Raw genomic sequence first — 25,314 nt, 5'->3', positions numbered from 1 at the left:
ATGTTACATAACAAATACATAAAAAAATGTACGGACGTAACTGACAATTAAAAAATTGATAATTATTATAATAATTACAATAGAGATATTATTTAATAAGTTTAATATTTCTGTTACATGACATTCAATTTCACTGTCCATCAGTGTATATTAGGTTTTATAAATGTCTGTAGGCAGCAAGCAGAACTTTTATAGAATATAGCATATTTATTAAAACTAATTATTATTATTTTTATTTTTAATATCCATTGCTGTTTATTAATTAAAATAAATCAATATTTGAAAAATGTTAAAAATATAGAATTATGTTATAGGGGTTGCATAAACACTGATTCAGTGACAGCGCTGACAACTAACTGGAACAACACAACCGGCCACGTATGACATTTGACACTCCGCGAAAACGTCAACAAGACAATCTGTGTTTTATTAATTTTACCTGTATGAACTGTTTTTTTCTGTTAAATATATAGTACGCGTTCAACATTCAAAAATGTTGACAAAATTTGAAACAAAATCCGCCCGAGTCAAGGGCCTTTCCTTCCACCCAAAAAGGCCATGGATCTTGGCCAGTTTGCACAACGGCTGCATCCAGCTCTGGGATTATCGCATGTGCACATTGCTTGAAAAATTCGACGAACACGACGGCCCCGTACGCGGAATCTGTTTCCACAACCAACAACCCCTGTTCGTGTCTGGCGGAGACGATTACAAAATCAAGGTATGGAACTACAAGCAGAAACGTTGCATTTTCACGCTGCTGGGCCATTTGGATTACATCCGAACCACTATGTTCCACCACGAGTATCCGTGGATCGTTTCCGCGTCCGACGATCAAACCATAAGAATCTGGAACTGGCAAAGCAGGACATGTATCTGTGTTCTGACTGGTCACAATCACTATGTAATGTGTGCCACGTTCCACCCCAGTGAAGACCTGCTTGTGTCCGCCTCCTTGGACTCAACAGTCAGAGTATGGGACATATCTGGACTGAGGAAAAAGAATGTTGCCCCAGGTCCTGCTGGGCTGGAGGAACACCTGAAAAATCCAGGCTCAACAGACCTGTTTGGACAGGCTGATGCTGTAGTTAAGCATGTACTTGAAGGACATGACAGGGGAGTAAACTGGGCTTCTTTCCACCCAACTTTACCATTAATTGTGTCAGGGGCAGACGATAGGCAAATCAAACTGTGGAGGATGAATGATTCCAAAGCATGGGAGATCGATACATGCAGAGGACATTACAACAATGTATCCTGTGTGCTCTTCCATCCTAGGCAAGAGCTCTTACTATCCAACAGTGAGGATAAGAGCATAAGAGTTTGGGATATGACCAAAAGAACTTGTTTGCACACCTTCAGGAGAGAACATGAGAGATTCTGGGTGATGACTTCCCACCCCAACTTAAACTTGTTCGCGGCCGGTCACGATTCCGGTATGGTCATATTCAAGCTCGAAAGAGAAAGACCCGCCTACACTGTCCATGGCAATTTGTTATATTATGTAAAAGAGAGGTTCTTGAGGAAATTGGACTTCACAACCGCCAAAGACGTAGCAGTAATACAAATCAGAGGTGGGGGCAAGGTCCCAGTTTTCAAAATGTCCTTCAACCCAGCAGAAAATGCCGTCTTGTTGTCGAACAGGCTGTCAAACTTGGACAACAGCACCTATGATCTGTACACAATCCCCAAAGATTTGGAAAGGGACGACTCCGTGCCGGAGGTCGAGAGCAAGAGATCATCGGGTTTGACCGCCCTGTGGGTGGCCAGAAATAGGTTCGCCGTGCTTGACAGGTCGCATCAATTGGTTATCAAGAATTTGAAGAATGAGGTCACCAAGAAAGTGCAAACTCCTCCATGCGATGAGGTATTTTATGCTGGCACTGGTATGTTACTCCTCAGAGATGCTGAGCATGTTACCCTGTTTGATGTGCAGCAAAAGAGGACACTTGCCCAAGGTAAACATTCTTTTCTATCATTAATATTCGTTTATTTAAATAATAATCCAACTTTATATGTTTAAATTATTGTTTTTTTTTTTATAGTGAAGATTAACAAGTGCAGATATGTTGTTTGGAGCTCAGACATGAGTTATATAGCACTATTGGCCAAGCACAATGTCACAATTTGCAACAGGAAGTTGGATGTCTTGTGCAATTTGCATGAGAACACCAGGGTGAAATCTGGAGCTTGGGATGATTCAGGCGTTTTCATTTACACCACCAGTAATCACATTAAATACACTTTAACCAATGGGTAGGGTTAATTAATTTTAAACTTTTTGCATTATCTCATAGTTTCTGTTTACAGTGATCACGGAATAATCCGCACTTTGGACTTGCCGATTTACATTACACGTGTGAAAGGTAGTCAAGTTTTCTGTCTGGACCGGGAATGTAAACCACGCGTTTTGACTGTGGACCCGACTGAATACAAGTTTAAACTTGCCCTCATCAACCACAAGTACGAGGAAGTGTTGTACATGGTTCGCAATTCACGGCTGGTCGGTCAGTCGATCATCTCCTATTTGCAACAGAAAGGTTACCCTGAAGTCGCCTTGCATTTCGTAAAAGACGACAAAACCAGATTCACATTGGCTTTGGAGTGCGGTAACATCGAAATCGCCCTAGAGGCCGCCAAATCCCTCAACGACAAGTCATGTTGGGATGAACTGGCGCAAGCTGCACTTTGGCAGGGCAACCACCAAGTGGTGGAGATGTGCTACCAACGCACAAAAAGCTTCGACAAATTGTCGTTTTTGTATTTAATCACCGGCAACTTGGATAAACTTGTTAAGATGACCAAAATCGCGGAAATCCGCAAGGCCAGGTCGTCTCAATATCACGGTGCTCTTTTACTCGGCGATTTGAAGGAAAGAGTGAAAGTTTTAAAGGAATCCAAACAGTATGCGTTGGCTTATCTGACGGCTGCAACTCACGGAATGGACGAAGAAGCCGAACTATTGAAGGTACAAATAGGAGACGACAAAAAACTGCCTGATGTTGATCCCAACGCCGTTTTCTTGAAACCACCGCCACCTGTTCAGCAAGCCGAATCCAACTGGCCACTATTGACAGTCACAAGGGTAAATTTCAATTAATGTTAATATGCTGAGGCATAAATAACATATTTATTTTCACAGAGTTTCTTCGAAAACACCGCTGCAGCAGCCGTCAACCCGAACATGAAGTCCTTGATGGCGGAACCAGTCGCAGACATGGAGATGGAAGACGCAGGCGGTTGGGGCGACGACGACGATGTGATCGCCGACACGGAAGCGAAAGCAACCGCGATCGACGCTTCGGGTGACGGGGAAGGCGGATGGGACGTCGAGGATGCTGATCTGGAGATTCCAGATTTGGGACCTACTGAAACTGTCGCCACTGATAATTACGTGCATTTGCCCACCAAGGGTGTTTCACCCACTTTGACTTGGACGAAAAATTCGCAACTGGTTGCCGATCACGTTGTTGCGGGTTCGTTTGAAACTGCTGCGAGATTACTGCATGACCAAGTTGGAGTCGTCAATTTCAAACCCTATGAGGCTCTTTTCACCCAACTCTACAGTAGTTCCAGAACCGTTTCAACTTGGCAAGGCAATTTGCTGCCTACTTTCAGCTATCCATTGAGGAATTGGAAAGAATCTGGTCCTAAAGGAGGTCTTCCTAGTGAAGGGGTCAAACTTAATGATCTTGTGTCAAAACTACAAGTAAATAACCTTTAATATTTGTCTTCTTGAAATATAATTTCTAAATTGACATTTTTCAGGTGTGCTATCAATTAACAACAGGAGGTAAATTCACAGAAGCAATTGAAAAACTGCACACGTTACTGCTCTCAGTTACGTTGCTGGTAGTCGAAAACAAACAAGAGATTTCCGAGGCACAACAATTATTGCGCATTTGCAGCGAATACATCTGCGGCCTGGAGATGGAAACGCTGCGCAAATCTCTGCCGAAGGCGACAGCCGAAGACCAAAAACGACAATGTGAAATGGCTGCGTACTTCACACATTGCAAACTCCAGCCAATCCATCAAATACTTACCTTGAGGACAGCATTGAACATGTTCTTCAGAGTTAAGAACTACAAAACAGCCGCGTCTTTGGCGAAGAGGTTGTTGGAACTCGGACCACGTCCAGAGGTTGCGCAACAAGCCAGAAAAATCTTGCAAGCCTGCGACTCGAATCCGACGAATGAATTGCAGTTGAACTACGACGAGCACAATCCGTTTGCTCTCTGTGGTTATTCGTACACCCCGATTTACAGGGGAAAGCCCGAGGAGAAATGTCCGTTGTGTCTGGCGTCCTACTTGCCCAAGTACAAGGGTTGCGTATGTAATGTCTGCAAAGTTGCCGAAATTGGAAAGGACACTATTGGCTTAAGAATCAGTTTGCATCAATTTAGATAAGTTTATTAACCTTGTATTAGTTTTATATTTTATCTATTATGTATTGTAGGATTAAGCATACATGTATTATATAATAAAAATCATTCTATTCCATTCAGTTTATACGAGTTTTATTTATTGACCTCACAATTGTTGCATATCAAAGAACCAAAAATAGTCAGTTTACAATAATTATTTTATTTACCATAAGTATTTTATTGACTTGACTTTCGAATGTAATTAATTTTTCATTTGTACACTATACATTATATTTTCAATAAACTTTTACCACGACTACTGCATCTTTTGAATTGGTATTCGGTTGTCGTCGAAGCCCATAAATTAGTTTTCAACGTGTTCCTTTTAACATTTTAAAATTTGATGTGGCATTAAAATCGGTAATGTAGGAATCTGGTCTGTCAGTAGAAATAACCTATGATTCATTTAGCAAAACATTTCATAATTTTTCATAATTAAACATATAAAAGAGAATAAGCAATAATTTTATTAATCATTGTGAATTATTTGCCAATCCCAGTAGTTCCAACTACAACTGCTCTGTAGTTCGAAAGATTTAAGGGGTGAAAAACACATGCCAACATCACAGAAGTGAAAACTCCGTATTGATTTTCCCGATTTTCACCCGTATCTGCATTGCAGTTTAGTTGATTTTGGGATAATCGTAAATATTTACATCGAGTCCAAGCATGGTACTTATTACAATTATTTTATACAACCATATTGCATGCAACAACTACTGTTTACTCTATACACAAATAACAACCCCATTTTAATCGACAATCGTGATTTATTTCAGGCGCAGTGCAGAGTTACAAAATGTCCAACAGATGAACTGTCACTGACCAATTGTGCCATAGTGAATGACCATGATTTCCCAAGTGCTAAGTAAAACTTCCTAAATTAACAACAACTCGCACTAAAATAAACATTTTTAGACACATTGAAGTTAACACTGGAGCGGGATATGGCAGCAGCTTTGTGTTTTCAATCAAGTCCCATCCAAGCATTCCCAGAGCAAACATTGGCTTCAGTTTGCCACAAAGGAAATGGGCTGTTTTATCCCTTAATCAGGACATTACAGTCAAACCATACACTTGTGATGACTTCCTCTCTTCCATTGTACTGGAGGCTGACTACATGCAGAAAAAAACGTGTGTAAAACAACCATATTTGTAGAATTGTAACAATATATAGTGTTTTTAGTACCTCTCAGGAACAGTATGACAGTGATGAAATGGCTAAGGAGTTTTTGATAACATTTGCCAATCAGGTGTTTTCAGTGGGGCAACAGTTAGCTTTTTCATTCAGGGACAGAAAATTACTATCTTTGGTTGTCAAAGACTTGGAAGGTAATAATACAATAGTCGAGTTTAAAATCATATATACACATATTTAAAGATATAAAACATGTCTCCATTATATTTTAATATAATATATATGAATATTTCTGTTTGTTGTAGCTGCAAGTTTAAGTGCTTTAAAAGAAGGTAGCAATGAGAAACCTAGAAAAACCAAAACAGGTCAACTAATTCCAAATACAATGGTGCAGTTTGAGAAAGCTGAAAACTCTTCCTTGAATCTGGTTGGAAAAGCTAAAGGGTACTAAAAAAGTCATATACTCATTACACATTAAATCATAATAAACATTATAATTGTAGAAAAATAGTAAGACAATCCATCATTAATCCAGACTGGGACTTCCAGAAGATGGGAATCGGCGGTTTGAGCAACGAATTCAACGCGATCTTCAGAAGAGCGTTTGCCTCCCGAGTTTTCCCTCCCGAAATCGTCGAACAGTTAGGCTGCAAACACGTCAAAGGTTTAAAAATGCGTTACAGTAATCACAGTTGTTACATAAATAATTATTATAGGTATTCTTTTGTATGGACCACCTGGAACTGGTAAAACTTTAATGGCCCGACAAATTGGTAAGATGTTGAACGCCAGAGAACCGAAAATCGTCAATGGTCCTCAAATTCTGGACAAGTACGTCGGCGAATCAGAAGCCAATGTTAGGCGTTTGTTTGCTGAAGCTGAGGAGGAAGAGAAAAGGGTACTTCATTAGATTTTGCATCTGAGTTTAATGTTAACAAAATTTGTTATGTTTAGGCTGGTCCGAACAGCGGACTTCACATAATAATTTTCGACGAAATCGACGCCATTTGCAAACAAAGAGGGTCTGTGGCAGGAAACACCGGTGTCCACGATACTGTTGTAAATCAACTGTTGTCGAAAATCGACGGCGTGGAACAACTGAACAACATCCTAGTCATTGGTATGACTAACAGGAAAGACATGATCGACGACGCTTTAATGCGTCCCGGCCGTCTGGAAGTTCAAATCGAAATCAGCTTACCCAATGAAGAGGGCAGAGTACAAATCTTAAACATCCACACGGCGAGAATGAGACACTTCAAGAAAATCTCACCAGACGTTGACTGCAGGGAACTGGCAACTTTGACCAAAAACTTCTCCGGCGCCGAACTCGAAGGTTTGGTGCGTGCCGCCCAGTCAACCGCCATGAACAGACTAATCAAAGCCTCCAGTAAAGTCGAGGTGGATCCAGAGGCCATTGAGAAGCTGCTGGTGACCAGAGCCGACTTTTTGCACGCACTAGAACACGATATTAAACCAGCTTTCGGCACCGCACAGGAAGTCTTGGACCAATTCTTGTCCAGAGGCATTATCAATTGGGGATCTCCCGTCGCCAGTATTTTGGAAGATGGAATGCTGTTCATTCAACAGGCAAAGGCCACAGACACTTCTGGTAATACATCGGAACAATTAATTGTTGGAGTACATATTAAAACGAATTTTGTTTCAGGTTTGGTATCTGTTTTGATCGAGGGCCCTCCGAACGCTGGCAAAACAGCACTGGCCGCTCAATTGGCGAAAAATTCCGACTTCCCGTTTGTCAAAGTTTGTTCGCCGGAGGAAATGGTCGGCTACACCGAAACGGCGAAGTGTTTGCACATCAGGAAAGTGTTCGACGACGCTTACAGGTCGACTTTGAGCTGCGTTCTCGTTGATAACATCGAGAGATTGTTGGACTACGGTCCTATTGGACCCCGTTATTCGAATCTCACGTTGCAGGCACTTTTGGTGCTGCTCAAGAAACAACCTCCACCTGGCAAGAAACTGTTGGTATTGTGCACAAGCAGCAGAAGGTAAATCATATTAATATATGTAAGACTAATTTTTAAATCACATTTGACATTAATTAAAAGAAAACGTCTAAAGTTCCATTGTGTCAAATATGTTATAACATTTTTAGGCAAGTTCTAGAAGACATGGAAATGTTGTCTGCATTCACAGCGATTTTGCACGTTCCTAATTTATCACAGGCCGAACATCTGTTGAACGTGTTGGAAACATCCGACGTGTTCAGTCCTCAAGAACTGAACCAAATCAGCAGGCACGTTCACGGAAAACGGTGAGTACTTTAAATTGACCCAAACAATCGTGTTCTTACGTAAAACATTGAATTTTCCAGCATCTTCATCGGTATTAAAAAGCTGTTGGCGCTGATCGACATGGCACGACAGACGGACGAAAAACACAGGGTGATGAAACTGATCACCAAGTTGGAGGAGGACGGTGCGCTGGAGGATCCTGGCATGGCATAAGTGTGAATATGCAAGATGTGGGTTGTACGTTTAACACTCGACATCTGATTTCCAAAACGGAACCGTTGCGAAATGCAAATCCCCGAGCACACGTTGTTATTGTCCTGTATTAGTAGTTTTATCTGTTATGTGTAATTGTAGTTGGTGTTGAAATAACGGTGGCGGTTTTGGAAATCAGTCTGGTTTTATGATTTTAAGCTTCAAAACACGTTGTACACACATGTTCATTATATTATTATATGTTAGAACCGCGGCAGAAAAATAGTAGGCCTATAGAAATGTACTTACACATATTTATAATGTATGTAAACATATAACCCATATTTATATATATAAAAATATATTTTACGAATAGCATAGGCTCACTTTAGCAATATGTCATGGCGAAAATTAGTCAATTGAGTATTTATTCAGTCAGGTAAATTAATCGGACTCACGAGCGGATTATTTTAGCTGGCTTGTGATAATTTATTGTAAATTAAGAAATATCAGGGCGGCAATTTGAAAATTGTAGCAGGAATATCAATTTTTTAAAAGTAACATTGTAGGAAATTTCCGAGAAACTATAACGGTAGATTTAAATTAGGATATCTCGGTTGAAGTAGTCCTTTTTTCTAGACGTGTCAATGTGCTGAATTTGTATTTTTCCAATAATTTCGCGCATTTTTATAATTTTAAGTGCAATTTAGGATTACTACTAAAAACTATAAAAGCATTTCCACGATTTGTTTCGAAACAAATGTGATATGTATATTCTTGCAATTGTATTTTTAAGTAAATATATTTATTTAATTCCATAGCGGGGCAAAAGAAAAAAGTACAGTGTTACGTTTTCTTTAACCGCGCTCTAATATGTAAATACTTTCCATTAGTTTTAGTTAGTCTTGTTTCTGTTAAGGACAAATTTTATTATTGTAAGATAGGCGATAAATGCGTGTTGTAAATCGTTGAAGCTTGTTGAATTCTAAGAAATAAAAACTAACTCGTCGATCTTTGTTTTATTTTTGTAAAGTAAATGATAAACATGTAAGTGATACTACATGTTGAATCGCATGGAATGTGCGTTCGTAAAGATTATTTATTGTTAATAAAGCAACGAATTAAAACATTTAATTTTTAAAACCAATATCAATGTAGATTTCTCTGATACATTAATTAAAATCTTATATATTAATTATAATGAATGAAAAAGTGAGCACGTATTATTCTGAACATATTTATGTTGTCTTAATTTCTTGTGGTATGTTTTATTTAAATATTGTAAGTGACTCATGAAATTGCTGAAGATCGCATAACCGGCGTAAAACAGATTAGTCTATTCGAAGTATTGCAGTGCTTCACATGGTGATTGATCATTGTTTTAACAATTCATTTTTGTATAATATTTATATATTGCGTTAATTCTTTTTGTGTGGTGATACGTTTGGATTAATTATGCTAAGATTATATTATGGAGATACTGTTGTATGGTAATTACTTACTATTTTTTTAAAAGTAGACTTTTATTAATTTGTAAAAAAATACAGCCAAAATAATTGTAATATTTTGAGGGCCGAAATGCGGGTTTTTATATTACCGACTTATTTTAAGAATTTTATTATATTACCACTGTTAGTTAATTTACAACTCTTAAATAAAAATTATAAAATGAAGAATTAGTAAATATATTAGATAATTTGTGCTTTTATTTAATTGAGTTACATGAAGTTACGTCATAATTTTTTTATGTACATCACTTCTTCCAGTCACATCATTATATTAATTCTGCCAATTTTTATCAATTCCAACTAACAATGTTAGAATGTATACAGAAATTTATAGAAAACAAAATTAAGACACGTGGATTAAACAGAACAAAACCAATCGATGGTGTATAACGGGTTGCATAATTAGAATTCGCTTGTGAATATTTTTTTATAACGAATTACACTTTTATTAAACTGTATTGTGTTACAAAAACACGTCGCATACTTAAAAGATAACGTACATACTGAGTTTAAACAATATTTTTGCCTGACAGTGCCGTTTTAGACAAATTTAGTAATGCCGGAAAAAACGCCCACTTTTGTAATTCACAGGCGACAAAATAGGCGATTAATCCCGTGTTGTGAATATACGATTTACACGTAAACGATTAGAAGGTATAACAACAATAAAACAGGATGCAATAAAACATGCATTTACGACCGATTTAATTCAAGCTGTCAAAACTGCGCTCCCATAATTTCGCCCATGTTTGCATCAAAAACCCCAGATCGTCCGTTAATCAATCATTCAAAAGGACAAATCACCAAGTTGAATATTGCAAATCGTCATTTTAACGACGGCGTCATCAAATTCTCAACGACTTGCGTTCTTATCGCCGTCTAAACGACCACAAAAAAAATACCAAAACGCGCGCGCTCCCATTAAATCACCGTAGAATCGTAAAACGCGACATCGCAAATCGAATCGAAATTAAATGGAAAGTGCGTGCGTGTCCGGACAGCCGGGCGCAATGTCGGCATGGCCGATGGAAGCGGTTTTTTTTTCCTGTCGCACCGCAAAAAGCCGAAAAATGCACGCCGAGGCGTAAACAACTGCCTCAAATCTCCGTTGCGAGATACGCGCGCACGCGGACCGTACCGGGCGTGTGAGGCGGCGGCGTACGAACGCGCCGCGCGTCTCACGAGCCATCGGCGTCGTTAAGTTTCGCTTGTCTAGGGTTTGCGTTCGACTGAATTGTGCGTTGGACGCAATTTATTGAATATGTTTGAATTATGCTGCCTCGAAATTAGGTGGCTGGTCTCAGATAAGCGAAACGGGTAAACAAATCGTAATTTTAATATTATTCGTGATTTACACCACGTTGGAATAGTCTAAAATGATTTAAAACAAAATTGGAAGTCATTCTTTGCTGGGACCCGTGGCACCGTACTTCTTTTATGAACTCGTAATGCTCATGACCACTTTAAGTTTAGGGAATGGACAGAAGATAGTAGTGCTAAATCTGGCGAATATGACGGACACTCCTTTTAGCCAAAAACTCATTTACTATGTTATGTAATAGGCGTCATGATCCTTGCTCTCGATATTCTGGCCTAACACGGGTAATTCTTTTCGGCAATCGGTCCGGAACCTGCAAATAATACGTACCCGTGATATGATTTGATTTTAAAATTCATGATTTTCGACGACAAAGTGACAAAAGTTGGTTTAGAAAAAATGGAATTGTGAAAAAAGTATAAACACTAGAGAGATGGAAATTTGGTGTGTGATTAAATGTTTGTTATGTCAGTTTTCATATTTTGTGTGGCACTCACTTGAAGAAATTTATGACACCACTCACCTAAGGTTACAGACAGACCGTGTATGTATATGTATTTTAAATAATTAACGGTATACGACAGTGTAAGTGTTATAAATAAAACAAACAACAAGTATGGTGTTTATTAACAGCATTATTAAACACATGCATCAACAAATTATTCCCTTGAAAAAACAGAAAAATCGTCCCCCATTAACGAGCCGCCTCGGGTATCGAGCGTCGTCGAACCGCCCCGAACGCCGTTTGACGAACGTCCATTCCGCCGTGCCGCGGGGGCGCCGCGCGAGAACTGTCAGGAAAGCGCGCGCATCTGCGTATCCAGACACCGTGATCAACCCTGCCGCAAACCGACCGAACCAAACCCGTGCGAGCGCTCGTCCGGTCACCGTGCCACATTGAACGAACGCTCCATTGTGCGTGGACGCAGGCGGATCTTTTTGCACTGGTGTTACGGGGGCCCCCGGTCCGGCTCGGTCGCCGCCGAAATGTCCGCATAAGTTGAACGTACGGTGGTGGCAGTGCAACAGTTGGGGCGCTGCTGTTGCCCGGAGGCGGCACGAACAGGTAAAAACGGTGATGAATGTGGACGGTGCATGTCGGCGCGCAGCGTGTTTTATTTTATTGTATTTCGGCCGCCGGTCCCACGTCGTCCGTGTGTAACTTGCCCGACGTTCGGCAGTCGGTTGTGCGACAGTTTTTGCTTTTAAGTCGGTTAGTTGTGCGTGCATGCGGCGGTCGAAAAAATCTCCGTCGCGATAAACCTAACTGTTATCTGATTGCGCACCCGTTTATTTTTTTTTTTTGGTTTCCGTCCGTTTTTCCCGACCGACGTCAGGATGGCACAGAACGGCGATGCGAAAAACTGCGAGCGCATCCTGGAGGCGATCGACCAGCTGAGGAGGCGCAAGGCACGGCCGGACATCCAGCGTATCTGCAACTACTTGTTCCGGAGATTCGCCATCAATTCGGCGGAGGCGAAGAACGATCTGCAATGGTGCGTCGACAACAAGATCGTGCTGCGGGTCGAGTACAAGGGCAGCATTTCGTACAGGAACGCGGCGAAGAAACTCGCATTGAGCAACAAACATCGGGACGCACAGGCGGCCGGCGTGCCCGACAAAAAGACGGTCACGAACAATCGGAAGTTCGCCCAGTTGCTGACGAACGCGTTCGGCGAGCTGATGTTGCAGGAACCGGATTATCTGGAGACCGGGGTGCCCGCACCCGAAATAATCGCAAACATTTTATCCAAGGACAGCGTGCGCTACACGAAAAAATACATCAGCATCCTGATGGACAAGGAGGTGGAGCAGGGCGGCCTGATACGGATGCCGGACGGCAATTATTTAATGGGCCCGTCCAAGTTCGATCGTGTCGAGACGTCGCAACACAAGATTGCGGAGGCAACGTCGCCGCCGCAGCCGCCCCAACAGTGGCACGCGGACGACACGACGTTGACTAATTCAAATTTGAGCCACATTACGAATACCAGTCAGAGTGACTTCAACGACAGCAGTCCCAACGATGAAACGTATTATTCGTCACCTCATATCGTCGTCCAGGTGAAGCAGCGCAAGAAACCGGGACCGAAGGCGGGATTCAAGCGCAGAAAGAGCGCGGACGACACCAGGGACTCGGACGATAGGCGGACGGACGGCGACCATCCGCGGGTGGGAGGCAGACGGAAGGTTAGTGACGTTTCATATTCAAACCGCTGTCAAAAATTTACGAACGCGCTGTCATTTTGATTTCCAAACAGCTGTTGACGCCATGTCAAAATACAAAACGGTACGCATTTGTTTATTTACGCTAAATCTTGTTGGCTTTTTACACGTTTCCACGTACCTTTTAATTAAACTGCTGGTTTTAGTTTGTGATTTTCGTCGTGCACTCGGTGGTGGTTTGTTGTCTTAAAGTTCATTCAACCCGAATCCTTACCATAATTTAATCGTTCCAGTTGGAAAAATGTTTTGTTTATAAGTCGTATTTGATCGAAATTCCGTCAGTTTCTGTCATAATTTGATTGTAACGTTGACGTCAATGGTTCTAACCTATAAATATTTTATTTACAATTCCCTAAATGAACTCCACAAAAGTAAGTGTTCCCTTGTTCACAAATTTTTGTTTATTTTATTTGTCTACACCACCGTTATTTTAAATTGTGTTCTCAGTTTTGTTGCATAATTTACTATCAATATTTATTAGTGACAATCTAATTCTGATTTTCTAACCAACAATTTCCACACCAAATTGTGCCCATATAACATACGTAAAATCTTAATACAAAAAGCATTGAGGTCTATTTAATTACTTACACCCAAACTAATTTTTTGTTTTTTTAATCTTTAAAATTTATTTTTCCTAAAATCAATACTAACCTAGAATTAAATGCTATTGATGTGCTACTATTTTTGTGCTTTCAAGTTATATCATACACATTTATTATTAATTAAATAATAATAATTAAATTCCTAGGTTAACGTTTTCATTATTCTTATCTAGTTTTCAAAATCTACAATTATCTTACTAATAAAGCAGATAAATATAATATTAATATGCGATAAATCCCAATTTGACTATACTAAACGATTTCCGAGTAAATGTGAATGAAAGTTAATCTAAATTTAACATACAAATTATACATTTGTAGCAAACTTTATGTTTTAAACTTAATACTTTTTTTGTTACATTTTACGTCAATTTAAAGACACATTTGAAAAACACAAAGCAAAGTTAAATGAATCATTTTGTTATAAATTATAAGTATTCAGCTTATTTTGATCCACTGACATAATAATCAATCCAAGATATACATGTGCGTTATCTCATTTTCATTATTCTAATCTAGTTTTTTCAAAATCATCAATAAATTTAATATATCAATGTTCGATAAATTCTAATTGTTTTGTTCTTTTTTTTGTAATCGATTTTTGTATATCAATTTCTGCCCTACAATAATTGTTAATATGAAATTTAATATATTAATATTTGATCTACTTTTTATATTTGTATCAAACCCTACTAGAACACTTTGCACATTATGTTTATGTCACTTTTTATGTTATTTTACAATTCTACATATATACGTGGGGATACCCCCATAAAATTTCTATATTTTGGCTGATTTTGACTTTTTGTAAAGCATTAAAATATCTACTTTTAGACAGAATGTCATATTTTTTTACCCAAAACCAAAATTTACAGGTTAATTTTTATAGAAAATTTAATTAAACCACAAGATTGGGGGTGCTTAATGTGTACATACTGAATTATAAAAAAATTATAAAAAATAAATATATTCTTATGAATTTATTATTTCAATTAATGGAATAAGCTGGCATCATTATTAGATAATAATACTAGACTAATTATATTATACTTAGTCTAATACTCTTCAAAATCAAATTTATGTAAACATATGGTATAATTAATGAATCATGTTGGGATATTACTCCAATTGGCAATGTTACCCAAGTACTTACAAAAAACATTGAATAGAACAGTGGGTTGATTGAAGTACATAAAATTTTGGTATTAAAAGTATTAGTATAAGTATAGTATTATTTGTATAATATTCCAATGTTCTTAAAAAGTAAGTCAATTAATAATTTGTGATATTTTTGATCATTTATTATACAGAGTACTTGATCAAAAGAATTTATTCAAAAAATTAATAAAACTCTGTATGAGATTTTCTATAAAAAATTCAATAGTATTATTTCTTCACTTTCATGGGTAAAAAATTACGCTGTACGTTTTGGTTTTGGCCCATAAAATGACAATTTCTGTATAAGTTTCATGCTTTAGAATTGAAAAGAAAGCTTGTCAAAATCGGACAAAAAATACAAATTATATGAGTGTCCCGCCTTCAAATAGGCCACCCTGTATACATAAAAGATAATTATAAAGACGTAATCCACAGCCCACTTTGATTAAACTACATAAATAATAATAAGTTTCTAGATTTAAACGTGTAAATGTGCATATTTTAGTTTCTAGTATTCTGATATCCATATCTTAAAATCAACAACCATCACATTAATTTAGTTAATTTTCCTATTAGACTCTTACAAACGACTTTTTGATAAATCATTGTAAACTAATTTCTTCCCTAAAATCATCATTAACCTAAAATTGATTATATTAACGTCTGAACTAATTTATACATTTGTAACACACATTTATATTTACTTACGTCATTTTACAATTAGAATTAATCTACACACGTTTTAGAAACTCAAGACAAAAATAAATTACATGAATTCATTACCTAAGTTCAAAAAGTATGCCATCCATAGACTACTTTGATCCAGTGATTGCAAATTTCATATTTCAATTTTTTTGTTCTGATTCAGTTTTTAGGAAGAATCACACTAAAATGGTAGACAAATTTTACTCATTACAGCATGACGAAGCTCACCTAAACTGTTTTATGGCTCATTGTTGACGGAAAATGTCATCACTAAAATCACATTTCACACAGCCGAAACAAAACATTTATTCCACAGCCTACTTTGATCTAACGACTTAAACTTGCGTAATTCAATTTTTTCTAATCTTGTTTAATTTTCGGAAACAATAATATAACTTAGTAAATGAAATATATTACAGCGTGATGAAACTCGTAAACGATTTTATAACACATATTTTGATGGTACCTGTGCAATTAAAAATTCCAACCCTAAAATCACGTATCACACAGCTGAAACAAAACATTCAATCCACAGCCTACTTTGATCCAACGACGTCAACTTACGCAATTCAATTTTTTCAAATTTGGTTAGTTTTAGCAACAATACAACAACGTAGTAGATAGAATATATTAAAGCGTAACGAAGCTCATAAACGATTTTATAGCACATATTTTGATGGTACCTGTGTAATTAAAAATTCCAACCCTAAAATCACGTATCACACAGCTGAAACAAAACATTCAATCCACAGCCTACTTTGATCCAATGACTTAAACTTGCGTAATTCAATTTTTTCTAATCTTATTTAGTTTTCAGCCACAATACAATAACGTAGTAGATGAAATATATTAAAGCGTGACGAAACTCGTAAACGATTTTATACCACATATTTTTATGGAACCTGTGTAATTAAAAATTCCAACCCTAAAATCACGTATCACACAGCTGAAACAAAACATTTAATCCATGGCCTACTTTCATGTGACGACTTGAACGTGCTTGTAACTATTTCTCATTTCTCATTTAGCGTATTTTAAAACAGCAACAATCTCACAAATATTGCAAAAATTATATTAACGAGCAACGCAATTCCAGAAGGTGAAAAAGGTGTTCGACCCATCGGATACGCACGTGCCGAAGAAACGGGGTCGACCGGCCGGCTCGTTGAACAAATCGACAATCGAGAAAAATAAACTGCAACAGGGCATCGGTGTGGGCGGCGGCGAGGATTCCCGTCCCGATTCGCGGACGTCGTCGAACGGACGCGAACAGGGCGGCGTCTGTTCGGTGTGCCACAACCAAAATAAACGGGGGCCGAACGATCGGATGGTAGCGTGCAGGGAGTGCAGCAATAAAGGTAACGAAAGTCTTAACTATGAGTTGACGGTTGTTTAACTGATTGTCGTGGTTTCAGCACATTTCAGTTGTCTGAATGGTGACGACATGATGCTCAGAATGTATCCGGACAACACGTGGCAATGTCCGCATTGCAAGACCTGTGTGGTTTGCGTCGAGACTTCAGATGCAGTGAGTTTAGCTCTGTAAAGATTTATCGTCAGCTGAACGTGTCGTATGTTTTCAGGGTTATTTGGTGGTGTGCTCCGTCTGCGCAGACGCATACCACGCCGGTTGCCACCAGCCACCCATCACGGAGAAGATCAAGAACGGCCAGAGATGGTTGTGCATCAACTGTCAGAAGCCGGACGAGTTGATTATCAACGATTTGCAATCGAACCTAGGCAACCAGTATCGCCAAAAGCAGTCCAACGGCAACAACAACGGTGCGTTAACAACCACTTTATTATTGCAACACAATGACCAGTTTTTCCCACAATTCCAGATGATAATGACTCAGCTTCGGGTTCTGAGACGTCGACGCCGTCGCAGTACCGTTCTCCTGTGCCGTCGCCCACGCCGCCTCAACTCAGTCCTCAGACTACCGTCAATGACACGCTGGGTAACGTCTCCGATTCCCAAAGCAAGGACAGTGATCTCGATGATCCGTTAATCGATCCCAGCATCCCAGACGCGTCCAATTGGACTTACGATGAGGTTTATCAGTATTTCGCACAATATTTTCCCGAAGAGGCGAAAATATTCAGGGAACAAGAGATTGACGGTAGATCCTTGTTGTTATTGAAGCGCTTGGATGTGTTGACGAATTTGAATTTGAAACTCGGTCCGGCGTTGAAAATCTACAGACATGTGGTGAAGTTGCAGGTCAGGAGAGATGACCCTAAATTGTATTGGCTGTAATTTATATTTGAACTTGTTATTATGTCTTTCATTTTCCTGATACATTAATTATCAGTTTACACTTAATATTAATTCATTGTTTTGCTTTATATTGGTAATGTATATAGTCATAGAATTATCAAATTATCATGGCACATTATATGTTTTTGTTATATTTTGTGTTTTATTTCATTTCATTCAACCATAAATTTAATAAACTCTATCAACACTATATTTTACAATCAATATTTAATAGTCTAAGCAGTTCTTCAGTACGTCGTTCCAATTCTTGTTGTAACTCATTTTCATGCATATCACTTTGTGCCACTTCCAGAAAATATTTCGCCATTGAATTCCGCACTTTTGAGTTTGTAAAAATACCTGAAAATATTGTTATGCATTTAAATAATACAAAAACCAGTGAATTTAACCTTGCATTTTTTCTGATACATTTACTTCACCGGTGTCCAAGTTTACGAACACGTCATACAAATCAATTCTGCGAGATAAATCAGTGTGGACGCCTGCTAAATAAAAACTTCTCTGAAACAAAGCTTGTGAGAAACTACAAAAATTAACTTCTGCAACTTACTTTAAGTTCTGAGGGAGTTTCAACGAGTGGCAAAAAATATTCGGACAAATTCCACCGCGAAACCAAACATGCCATTGACAATATTTCCTAAAATCACCATATAGTCATAGTAAATAACCGAATAACTGATTAAATAATTATTACATCTTGCAACTTCTCTAAATCTGAGGAATAAACCAACAATCTTGTTTTATACAGCAGTGCTAGATATATTAATACAGTTTCCTGCTGGAATTTCTCCACTAGTTCTGCAACAAATATGGTGTTGAAGAAGGATTAAAAATACAGTAGGACAAGCGTTTGACCTGTCTGAATTTAGAAAGAGACATCATGCATGACTGAGACAGTAGAAGTCTGTCCCATAGTGGAAGACTTACTGTTTCTATTGCTCATGATGTCTCTTTCAGGATTCACACGGATCAAACTCTTTTCGTTCTGTATACATTTACAGAGAGAAAATACAGTGTGGTTTATTTGAAAGAGGGACTCATAAAATTTGTATTTTTGGTCCAATTTTGATAAACTTTTTTTCAATTGTAAAGAGTAAAAATGTGTATAATATTTTTCTTGAATTAAAACCAAAATCAACTGAGCCTTTAGCCTAAAAATTATACTAGCAAATCTAACGAAACCTCTGGATTAAGCATCCACTGAAATGGGTATATATCAAATTGCATACAAAAATATGATTATTTACAGTATAATCCTGTAGAAAAATCAAAATCATATTCTTTTTATGAACGTATTCTTTTGATTAAGTAGTTTATGGAAAAAATTGTCAAAAATATCTTATTTTTCAACAATATAGGAATTTTTTATCAGTAATACTATTCTAGTAAGACTATACTTATACTAATACCCTTAAAACGCAAATTTTCGTAAGATATAATAAATGCAAACCCATTTCAAGAGGTGCTTAATTTAGTGATATAGTCAGATTTTCTATAAAAAAATTGCTAGTATGATTTTATCAATTTTCTCACTTTGCAGGTTCTGGTTTTGGGCAAAGAAGTGACATTTTGTCAATAACTACATATTTTGATATGCTACACTTGAAAAAAAAAATGTACGGACAAAAAATATAAGAGTTTCTTGCCCTCAACTGGGTCACACTATATATTTAATTTTTGGTTGTATGTGACTTATTATTTTTATTTTTACCTTTGGAATTCGTTGGCTTTTTATCGTATACTAATTGTCCTCCACCACTCTTAAATTTCAAGTGCAATTTGACCAAATCAACTGGATTCTTCTTAGACAGGTAACATTTAATAAACAAATCACTTATAAATTTGTACTTGGCAACGTCGCATTCCTGCGAGACAATCACGAGAGCGATGTTGTTGTTTTCGTGCAGGATTTGATGGACATACACCCATAAATTTTGATTGCGCAAACAATAGAAAATGTTCGACTGTTTGGCCACGACGAAACACTTCCCCAAAATAAACTGTCGCATCTCATCCGTGATCGACGGAAAAGACCATGTTAGCAGATTTTTGCCGTTCACACTTTCTAAAATCAACAGGTTTCACACACACATACACATGGCTTCGAGTGGCAAACAAAAACATACCGATCAAATGGTGGGAAATCACTTTGTATACGTGCATAATGAACGACAAAAACAATGTGTGTCATCGACACGACAGGAAAATAACGCGTGTAGATTAGAGTGATTCATAAACAAAATTCGAGGACGCAATTTCAAACGCTCGAATCTGATTGGTGCTTTCGAACAACACGATTACATCATTGGTTTGAATTCAAACGCTTCGCATTCCTTGCTTAATAGTTTATTAATTACAAATCCGCTCTGTACATAGGAAAGCCCTTCACCCCTAAGTTGACAACGGCGAAAACGCTTCCGGCGGCGGGTTGTTTGGCACCCTCCGCTTCCGTCAACGAAACCCTGGACGTGGTGACGAACAGCACGTCCAAATTGGGGCCGCCGAAAGCCACGGAAGTCACACATTCGGCTGGCAAAGCGATTCTCCTTAAAATCTTGCCAGTTTTCGGATTCACTTGTATGACGGAACCGCCGCCGTACAGTGCGATCCACAAGTTGTCGTCCGTGTCGATCGTCATACCGTCCGGTTCGAAATTTAAGTCGTGCTCTTTTAGGTCGATTACGGTTTTTCTATTGCTGATCTCTCCTGCAACGCATAAGGAGTGAATAAAAGTGATTAGTAAGCGTTTTCGTTCTAATACCTTTCAGATTGTCGTAATCGTATTCAGCAATTTGAAACGATTTTGAATCAATGTAATAAAACTTATCGTTGGCTTTGTTCCAAGCCAAACCGTTACTTATGTTTACTGGAGATAATACGGTTGTGGGTTTGTTCAATGTCGGTTTTGTAATTTTATGTAATGCTCCCATATTTTCCAAATAATTCCTTTCGGTATCTTGACCCATTGTGCCTGAACAAATCATTGCAGTACGATGATAAGATATGTTTTTTGAAAATAGGGGAAATACCTACCGTACCATAAACGACCTTCTTTATCGGCTTTTCCGTCATTTAATCTGCATTGTTCGGTATCTTGTAAGTTTACCAATGTTTTCTGGTTCTTTATGTTTTTAGTTCTGCCATCCCATTCTAAGGAAACTATGCTTTTGTTCAGACCGACTATCAATACATCCGGATTGTTTTTCGATGGTGTAACAGGAGCGACCTATAAGTTCCAACAATGTATACAAAAAAATTAAGAAATTATATTTTTAAATTGGTACTTGGCCATTTAATTTGATATAGTTAATTTCTTTGGTGCTGTAATCGTAGGTGTAGATTTTTCCTTGGTGAATATCAACGAAGTAGAGCAAATTTTTCTTTTCATCCCAATGCGGACATTCACTGTGTTCCAAAGGTTCCGTTATTTGATAAATTCCAGGTCTTGTGAAATCAGAATCACTGTAAAAGTTGTTTTGTTTCCTGTTATTTTTTGCAGGGTCAAGGTAAGTAAATTTGAGTACAAAGTACGTTTTTTAAATTTTTTTCCAAGTAACCGGCAAAATTTTAATTTGCAAAAAGGTCAGTATTAATATGAAATTAAATTTGGAATTTTGCCACATAAATATATAAATATTGGAATAAATAATACGAATAAATCAGCAATTGAATTTCCTGATTTCCATTTTTAAGCGGTTTATTTATTATAAACATTTTATGAAGTACAAAACAAAATCATAAAGAAACAAATAATACATACTGTGCAAATGATAAACCAATAAGAGCAAAAACCACAACAAACAACATTCTTCACGTGTGAAACTGAATATTACCAAACAAAGAAATGTTTACCGATCATTAACTGTATACAAATGGTGGGGACCATACCATAATTAATTCACCTAAGTGCAATTATTGTCTGAATATTAATTGGCGCTTTCAGCGCGAGGTTAAATCGTTTCATCTCAATGTTTTGTTATAATTATTGTACTAACCACATTATATTTGAAATAATGCTATATCACTACTTGAAAACGGTTTAACTACTAAACTATGATCTATTTTTATGTTTTATGTCCAGATCCGTACTGATTAAATTCCTAAACCTCCCGAAAATAAAATAAAATAATTTGTCTTAATTATTTGCAATCAGTTTTGGATCCGGAAAGATTCGCCTGATAAACAGGCAAACCTTTAGTCTTCAAATTTTTGATGGCGAAAACCGCACCGGCCGCTGGTTGCTCCTTCTTCTGTTGCTCCGAAAGTGTAAATCTTGAGCTGGTGACGAACAGCACGTCTAAATTCGGCCCTCCAAACATCGCTGAAGTTATATTCAGGGCGGGGAGGGCGATTCTCTTTATCAGTTTACCAGTTTTAGAGTTAACGTGTAGTATACTTCCACCACCGTACAAGGCGATCCACAAGTTGTCATCTTCGTCGATCGTCATTCCGTCAGGATGACCTACAATCCAATTAGAATAGCTTAAGTTTGAAAGGATTTAAATGAGACTTGTACCAGCAATATCAGGGTGATCAGCCAAGTCGAATACAACCGTTCTATTCGAAATCGTTCCCTCCTCCAAGTTGAAGTTAAATGAAACTATTTTATTGGTAGGAGTGTCGATGTAAAACAGTTTATCGTTGGCCTTATTCCATGCCAAACCGTTACTGATATTCACAGGTGCCAATATAACTTGCGGATTCTCAAGATTATCGGCTGTGATTTTGTAGAAGACTCCTTGGTTTGGCGTCAGGTTACCGTTGCTGTCTTCATAACCCATCGTTCCTAAATTTAAATAAAGATAATTTCGAGATTTTAATGAGTGACTGTGTTATTACCCCACCAAAGTCTTCCCTTTTTGTCAGCTTTGCCATCGTTGAACCTGCTGGTGGGATACTGTTGTGAGACTGTGGTTAACACTTTCTGACCCTTCAGTTCACCTAAACCGTTCCATTCAACTGCCACGACCGACCTATGCCAACGTTAATTTTGCATTTTAAACATGTTTTAATAATTAATCACCTGTTAACTCCGACGAGTATGACGTCTTTGTCTACTGATTGGACGACTGGCGTCACTTGGCCGTCTAAAGTAATATACTTGACGTCACCATTTTCGTAATTGTAGCTTAGAACTTTGCCGGAGTGTATGTCGACAAAGTATAACAAATTGGTCCGAGGATCCCATGACGGCCCTTCAGAATGATCCACCGGTTCGGTAGCCTGGTAAACGGCTGGTCCGTCCTCAAAATTATGTAAAACCCTAAATAAATAAATGAGATGAAAAATTTTCTAAAACATTTGATTATTACTACCATTGGAGATTATTATGAGAGAAGGCCACTGAAAAGTGTCCCAAGTAAATTAGTACGACAAGCTTCAACATTGTTAACACTTGAACTGAATGAAATCACTGATAAAAAACGAAAAATGTAAAATAAATTTTAATTATACTTCAATCGCGAGTTTTAAACTACTACTGACTTAAAAATTCAGACACATGCTTATTTTAAGTTGTTTTCATTATTAAAATTATAATATTGTGATAAGAAATGGAATGACATATTTTTAAAAAAATGTTCTTCCAACTGTTTGTTAGTAACAAGTTTCAATAGTCTAGATTACAATCAATCACTTAACAAATTTAATCTGAATGCAAACAAATAAAACTAACAAAAATATCACATAAAATATGTCAAAAGTATAATTAATTAGACTTCACTTACTTTGTTGAAATAATAATAAGTGCGTTTATCAACAATGTTTTAGTCATTATGATATAAATTGAACTAAAGTAAACTTTGAATAAGTAATTTTGAAATTTGTGCTTCCTGATTTTAAAACCACAAAATTACAACGCATCATCGGTTTAATTACCATTATGTTGAGAAATCGATATAAATCAGTTTTTTGTAATTCCTCTTTATTATATAAATTAGAAATCGGACATATAATCATAATTTTAAATATGTTAAAGATTAAATTAAGGGATTGTACAGGATGTCCCGAGAAATTAAAGTTGTATTTAAAAAGGTCTAAGAATCATTTCTGAGGGAAGAACCCGCCTATAAAAATGTATCAGGATTTAGAAATATTCGAAAGTATTGTGACATCTGTGTAAACGTGGTTGCCTACCTCATTTGTACAAGCAACTGCTTATCGTAAAATAAACTTTATTATTTTATTAATATTTATAATTAAAATTGTAAATATAGTACATATGTATATTTAGAAATTAAATTATAATAAGTAATAAAAATTAAATTCAAATGTTCAAATAAAGTACAACTTCACGCCGATGACTTAACCCAATTTTTCGTTTGTAACCTAAAATTTTCTATTTTCTAAATTAATTTACATTAATTAAAATAAAATGTCAACAATAAAAGGGTTAATAAGTGTGCGAAATATCAGTTCATTGTCTGCAAGTATAACGAGGCCGCACAGGACGACATATACAAGAGCCTATCCAACTGTTTTGGTTCATCCAAATGGTTCCACAACTACTATCAGATATGATGAACCACGACAAATTATTAAGGTACATTTCTGGTTGATAACATTTTTGTTGAATAAATTAATTACTTTTCCCAAATTCTGCTCTGTATAATATATAAACAATTATATAACAATTAAAAATTAAAATTCGTTACGCACCAAATTATAATAATTGAAGCGAGGACGTAAAACATTGATAATTTTTCATAATTAAAGCAGCGATTTCCAGGAGGAAGAATAACTTAATCCTTGCTAAAAAAACTTTAATAACAATGATTTAATTTAGTAGCATTCAACCAAGAAATATGAAAGCAGGAAAAATTTCAACCGAGTTACTTAACGTGTATTTTAGTTAATGAACATGTTTGCACACCGCACTTCGTTAAGGTACGATTTAAAAATTGTCCCTTTGAATGGGTGACTCACCTCGAAACGAACAACCGCAAATTAAAACACCCCAGTGCATAAATTAATTGAGCAAATTGATGCAGTTTGAACATTATTATTGTATAGGCGAATATTCTGAAGTTCGGATTGAAAGTGAGTCAAATTCCAGAAACGCATAAAGAAATTTATGTAAATATAAGTTTCTGGTACAGTAAACTTATGTATATTGTAATAATTTGAATTGATTAGAGGTGAAATGTTTCGTAATTTGTTACAGTTGCCGGTTAATATTTGGCTTTTGAGCGAGGCCGAACGCAAAGAACGTTTAGAGAAGAGGAAACCGAAGAAGAAGGTCGTCATTGATGAAGATTTCGAGGAGGACACCTATGACTCGCACGAATATTTGAAATACTTAAAGAAATGAGTGGTAAATTATTGTGTAAAAACAGTAGAATTGTATTTGGTTGTTGAATAAAGCGATTGTTTGTATGCTGTTGTGTAATTGATTCACAAAAAACAACAAAAAGTTATATAACAGAAAAATTTAACTAACAGTGTTTCCGAATTATCATATTAACGCATAATATGTAAGTTAATTAAATTAAATTCTCCACTT

General features: G+C 37.1%; 7 protein-coding genes across 8 annotated transcripts; 4 read left to right on the top strand and 3 right to left on the bottom strand.

The window, feature by feature from the left end:
* Positions 1–391: 391 nt before the first annotated feature.
* On the top strand, positions 392–4,510 carry LOC109607144 (coatomer subunit alpha). The gene is made up of 5 exons (XM_020023670.2): positions 392–1,958; positions 2,046–2,256; positions 2,311–3,085; positions 3,143–3,709; positions 3,769–4,510. The coding sequence occupies exons 1-5, from the start codon at positions 494–496 to the stop codon at positions 4,408–4,410; spliced, it is 3,660 nt and encodes a 1,219-aa protein (XP_019879229.2). The 5' UTR covers positions 392–493; the 3' UTR covers positions 4,411–4,510.
* Positions 4,511–4,837: 327 nt separating this feature from the next.
* LOC109607524 (vesicle-fusing ATPase 1-like) lies at positions 4,838–9,024 on the top strand. The gene is made up of 11 exons (XM_020024002.2): positions 4,838–5,099; positions 5,207–5,295; positions 5,346–5,561; positions 5,614–5,759; positions 5,871–6,009; positions 6,069–6,229; positions 6,282–6,463; positions 6,520–7,177; positions 7,235–7,577; positions 7,685–7,843; positions 7,904–9,024. The coding sequence occupies exons 1-11, from the start codon at positions 5,097–5,099 to the stop codon at positions 8,034–8,036; spliced, it is 2,229 nt and encodes a 742-aa protein (XP_019879561.1). The 5' UTR covers positions 4,838–5,096; the 3' UTR covers positions 8,037–9,024.
* A 2,660-nt stretch (positions 9,025–11,684) lies between these two features.
* Positions 11,685–17,946, top strand: LOC109597146 (uncharacterized). 2 transcript variants are annotated; one of them, XM_020012778.2, is made up of 6 exons: positions 11,685–11,907; positions 12,179–13,031; positions 16,632–16,893; positions 16,951–17,063; positions 17,119–17,317; positions 17,377–17,946. In XM_020012778.2, the coding sequence occupies exons 2-6, from the start codon at positions 12,180–12,182 to the stop codon at positions 17,790–17,792; spliced, it is 1,842 nt and encodes a 613-aa protein (XP_019868337.2). In that variant the 5' UTR covers positions 11,685–11,907; position 12,179; the 3' UTR covers positions 17,793–17,946. The 2 variants fall into 2 exon arrangements, with proteins under 2 accessions (XP_019868337.2, XP_049823124.1); XM_049967167.1 differs by having other exon boundaries at positions 11,685–13,031.
* Positions 17,916–20,090, bottom strand: LOC109597147 (DENN domain-containing protein 10). The gene is made up of 6 exons (XM_020012779.2): positions 19,940–20,090; positions 19,525–19,878; positions 18,508–18,611; positions 18,364–18,450; positions 18,203–18,314; positions 17,916–18,152 (listed from the first exon to the last, which is right to left on the bottom strand). The coding sequence occupies exons 1-6, from the start codon at positions 19,974–19,976 to the stop codon at positions 18,001–18,003; spliced, it is 846 nt and encodes a 281-aa protein (XP_019868338.2). The 5' UTR covers positions 19,977–20,090; the 3' UTR covers positions 17,916–18,000.
* Positions 20,091–20,143: 53 nt separating this feature from the next.
* Positions 20,144–21,935, bottom strand: LOC109597123 (regucalcin). The gene is made up of 5 exons (XM_020012753.2): positions 21,574–21,935; positions 21,098–21,275; positions 20,847–21,039; positions 20,575–20,784; positions 20,144–20,519 (listed from the first exon to the last, which is right to left on the bottom strand). The coding sequence occupies exons 1-5, from the start codon at positions 21,618–21,620 to the stop codon at positions 20,167–20,169; spliced, it is 981 nt and encodes a 326-aa protein (XP_019868312.1). The 5' UTR covers positions 21,621–21,935; the 3' UTR covers positions 20,144–20,166.
* LOC109597122 (regucalcin) lies at positions 21,493–23,586 on the bottom strand. The gene is made up of 5 exons (XM_049967946.1): positions 23,540–23,586; positions 22,837–23,076; positions 22,653–22,786; positions 22,330–22,599; positions 21,493–22,275 (listed from the first exon to the last, which is right to left on the bottom strand). Exons 1-5 carry the CDS (start codon positions 23,584–23,586, stop codon positions 21,953–21,955), a joined length of 1,014 nt encoding a protein of 337 aa, XP_049823903.1. The 3' UTR covers positions 21,493–21,952.
* Positions 23,587–24,107: 521 nt separating this feature from the next.
* Positions 24,108–25,187, top strand: LOC109597130 (39S ribosomal protein L55, mitochondrial). The gene is made up of 2 exons (XM_020012763.2): positions 24,108–24,354; positions 24,976–25,187. The coding sequence occupies exons 1-2, from the start codon at positions 24,187–24,189 to the stop codon at positions 25,120–25,122; spliced, it is 315 nt and encodes a 104-aa protein (XP_019868322.2). The 5' UTR covers positions 24,108–24,186; the 3' UTR covers positions 25,123–25,187.
* Positions 25,188–25,314: the final 127 nt, after the last annotated feature.

Source organism: Aethina tumida, chromosome 5, assembly GCF_024364675.1.
Source record: "Aethina tumida isolate Nest 87 chromosome 5, icAetTumi1.1, whole genome shotgun sequence".
Lineage (NCBI taxonomy): Eukaryota > Metazoa > Arthropoda > Insecta > Coleoptera > Nitidulidae > Aethina > Aethina tumida.
The sequence above is the reverse complement of the archived record's forward strand: the minus strand, read 5'-3'. Positions and strand labels throughout refer to the sequence as shown.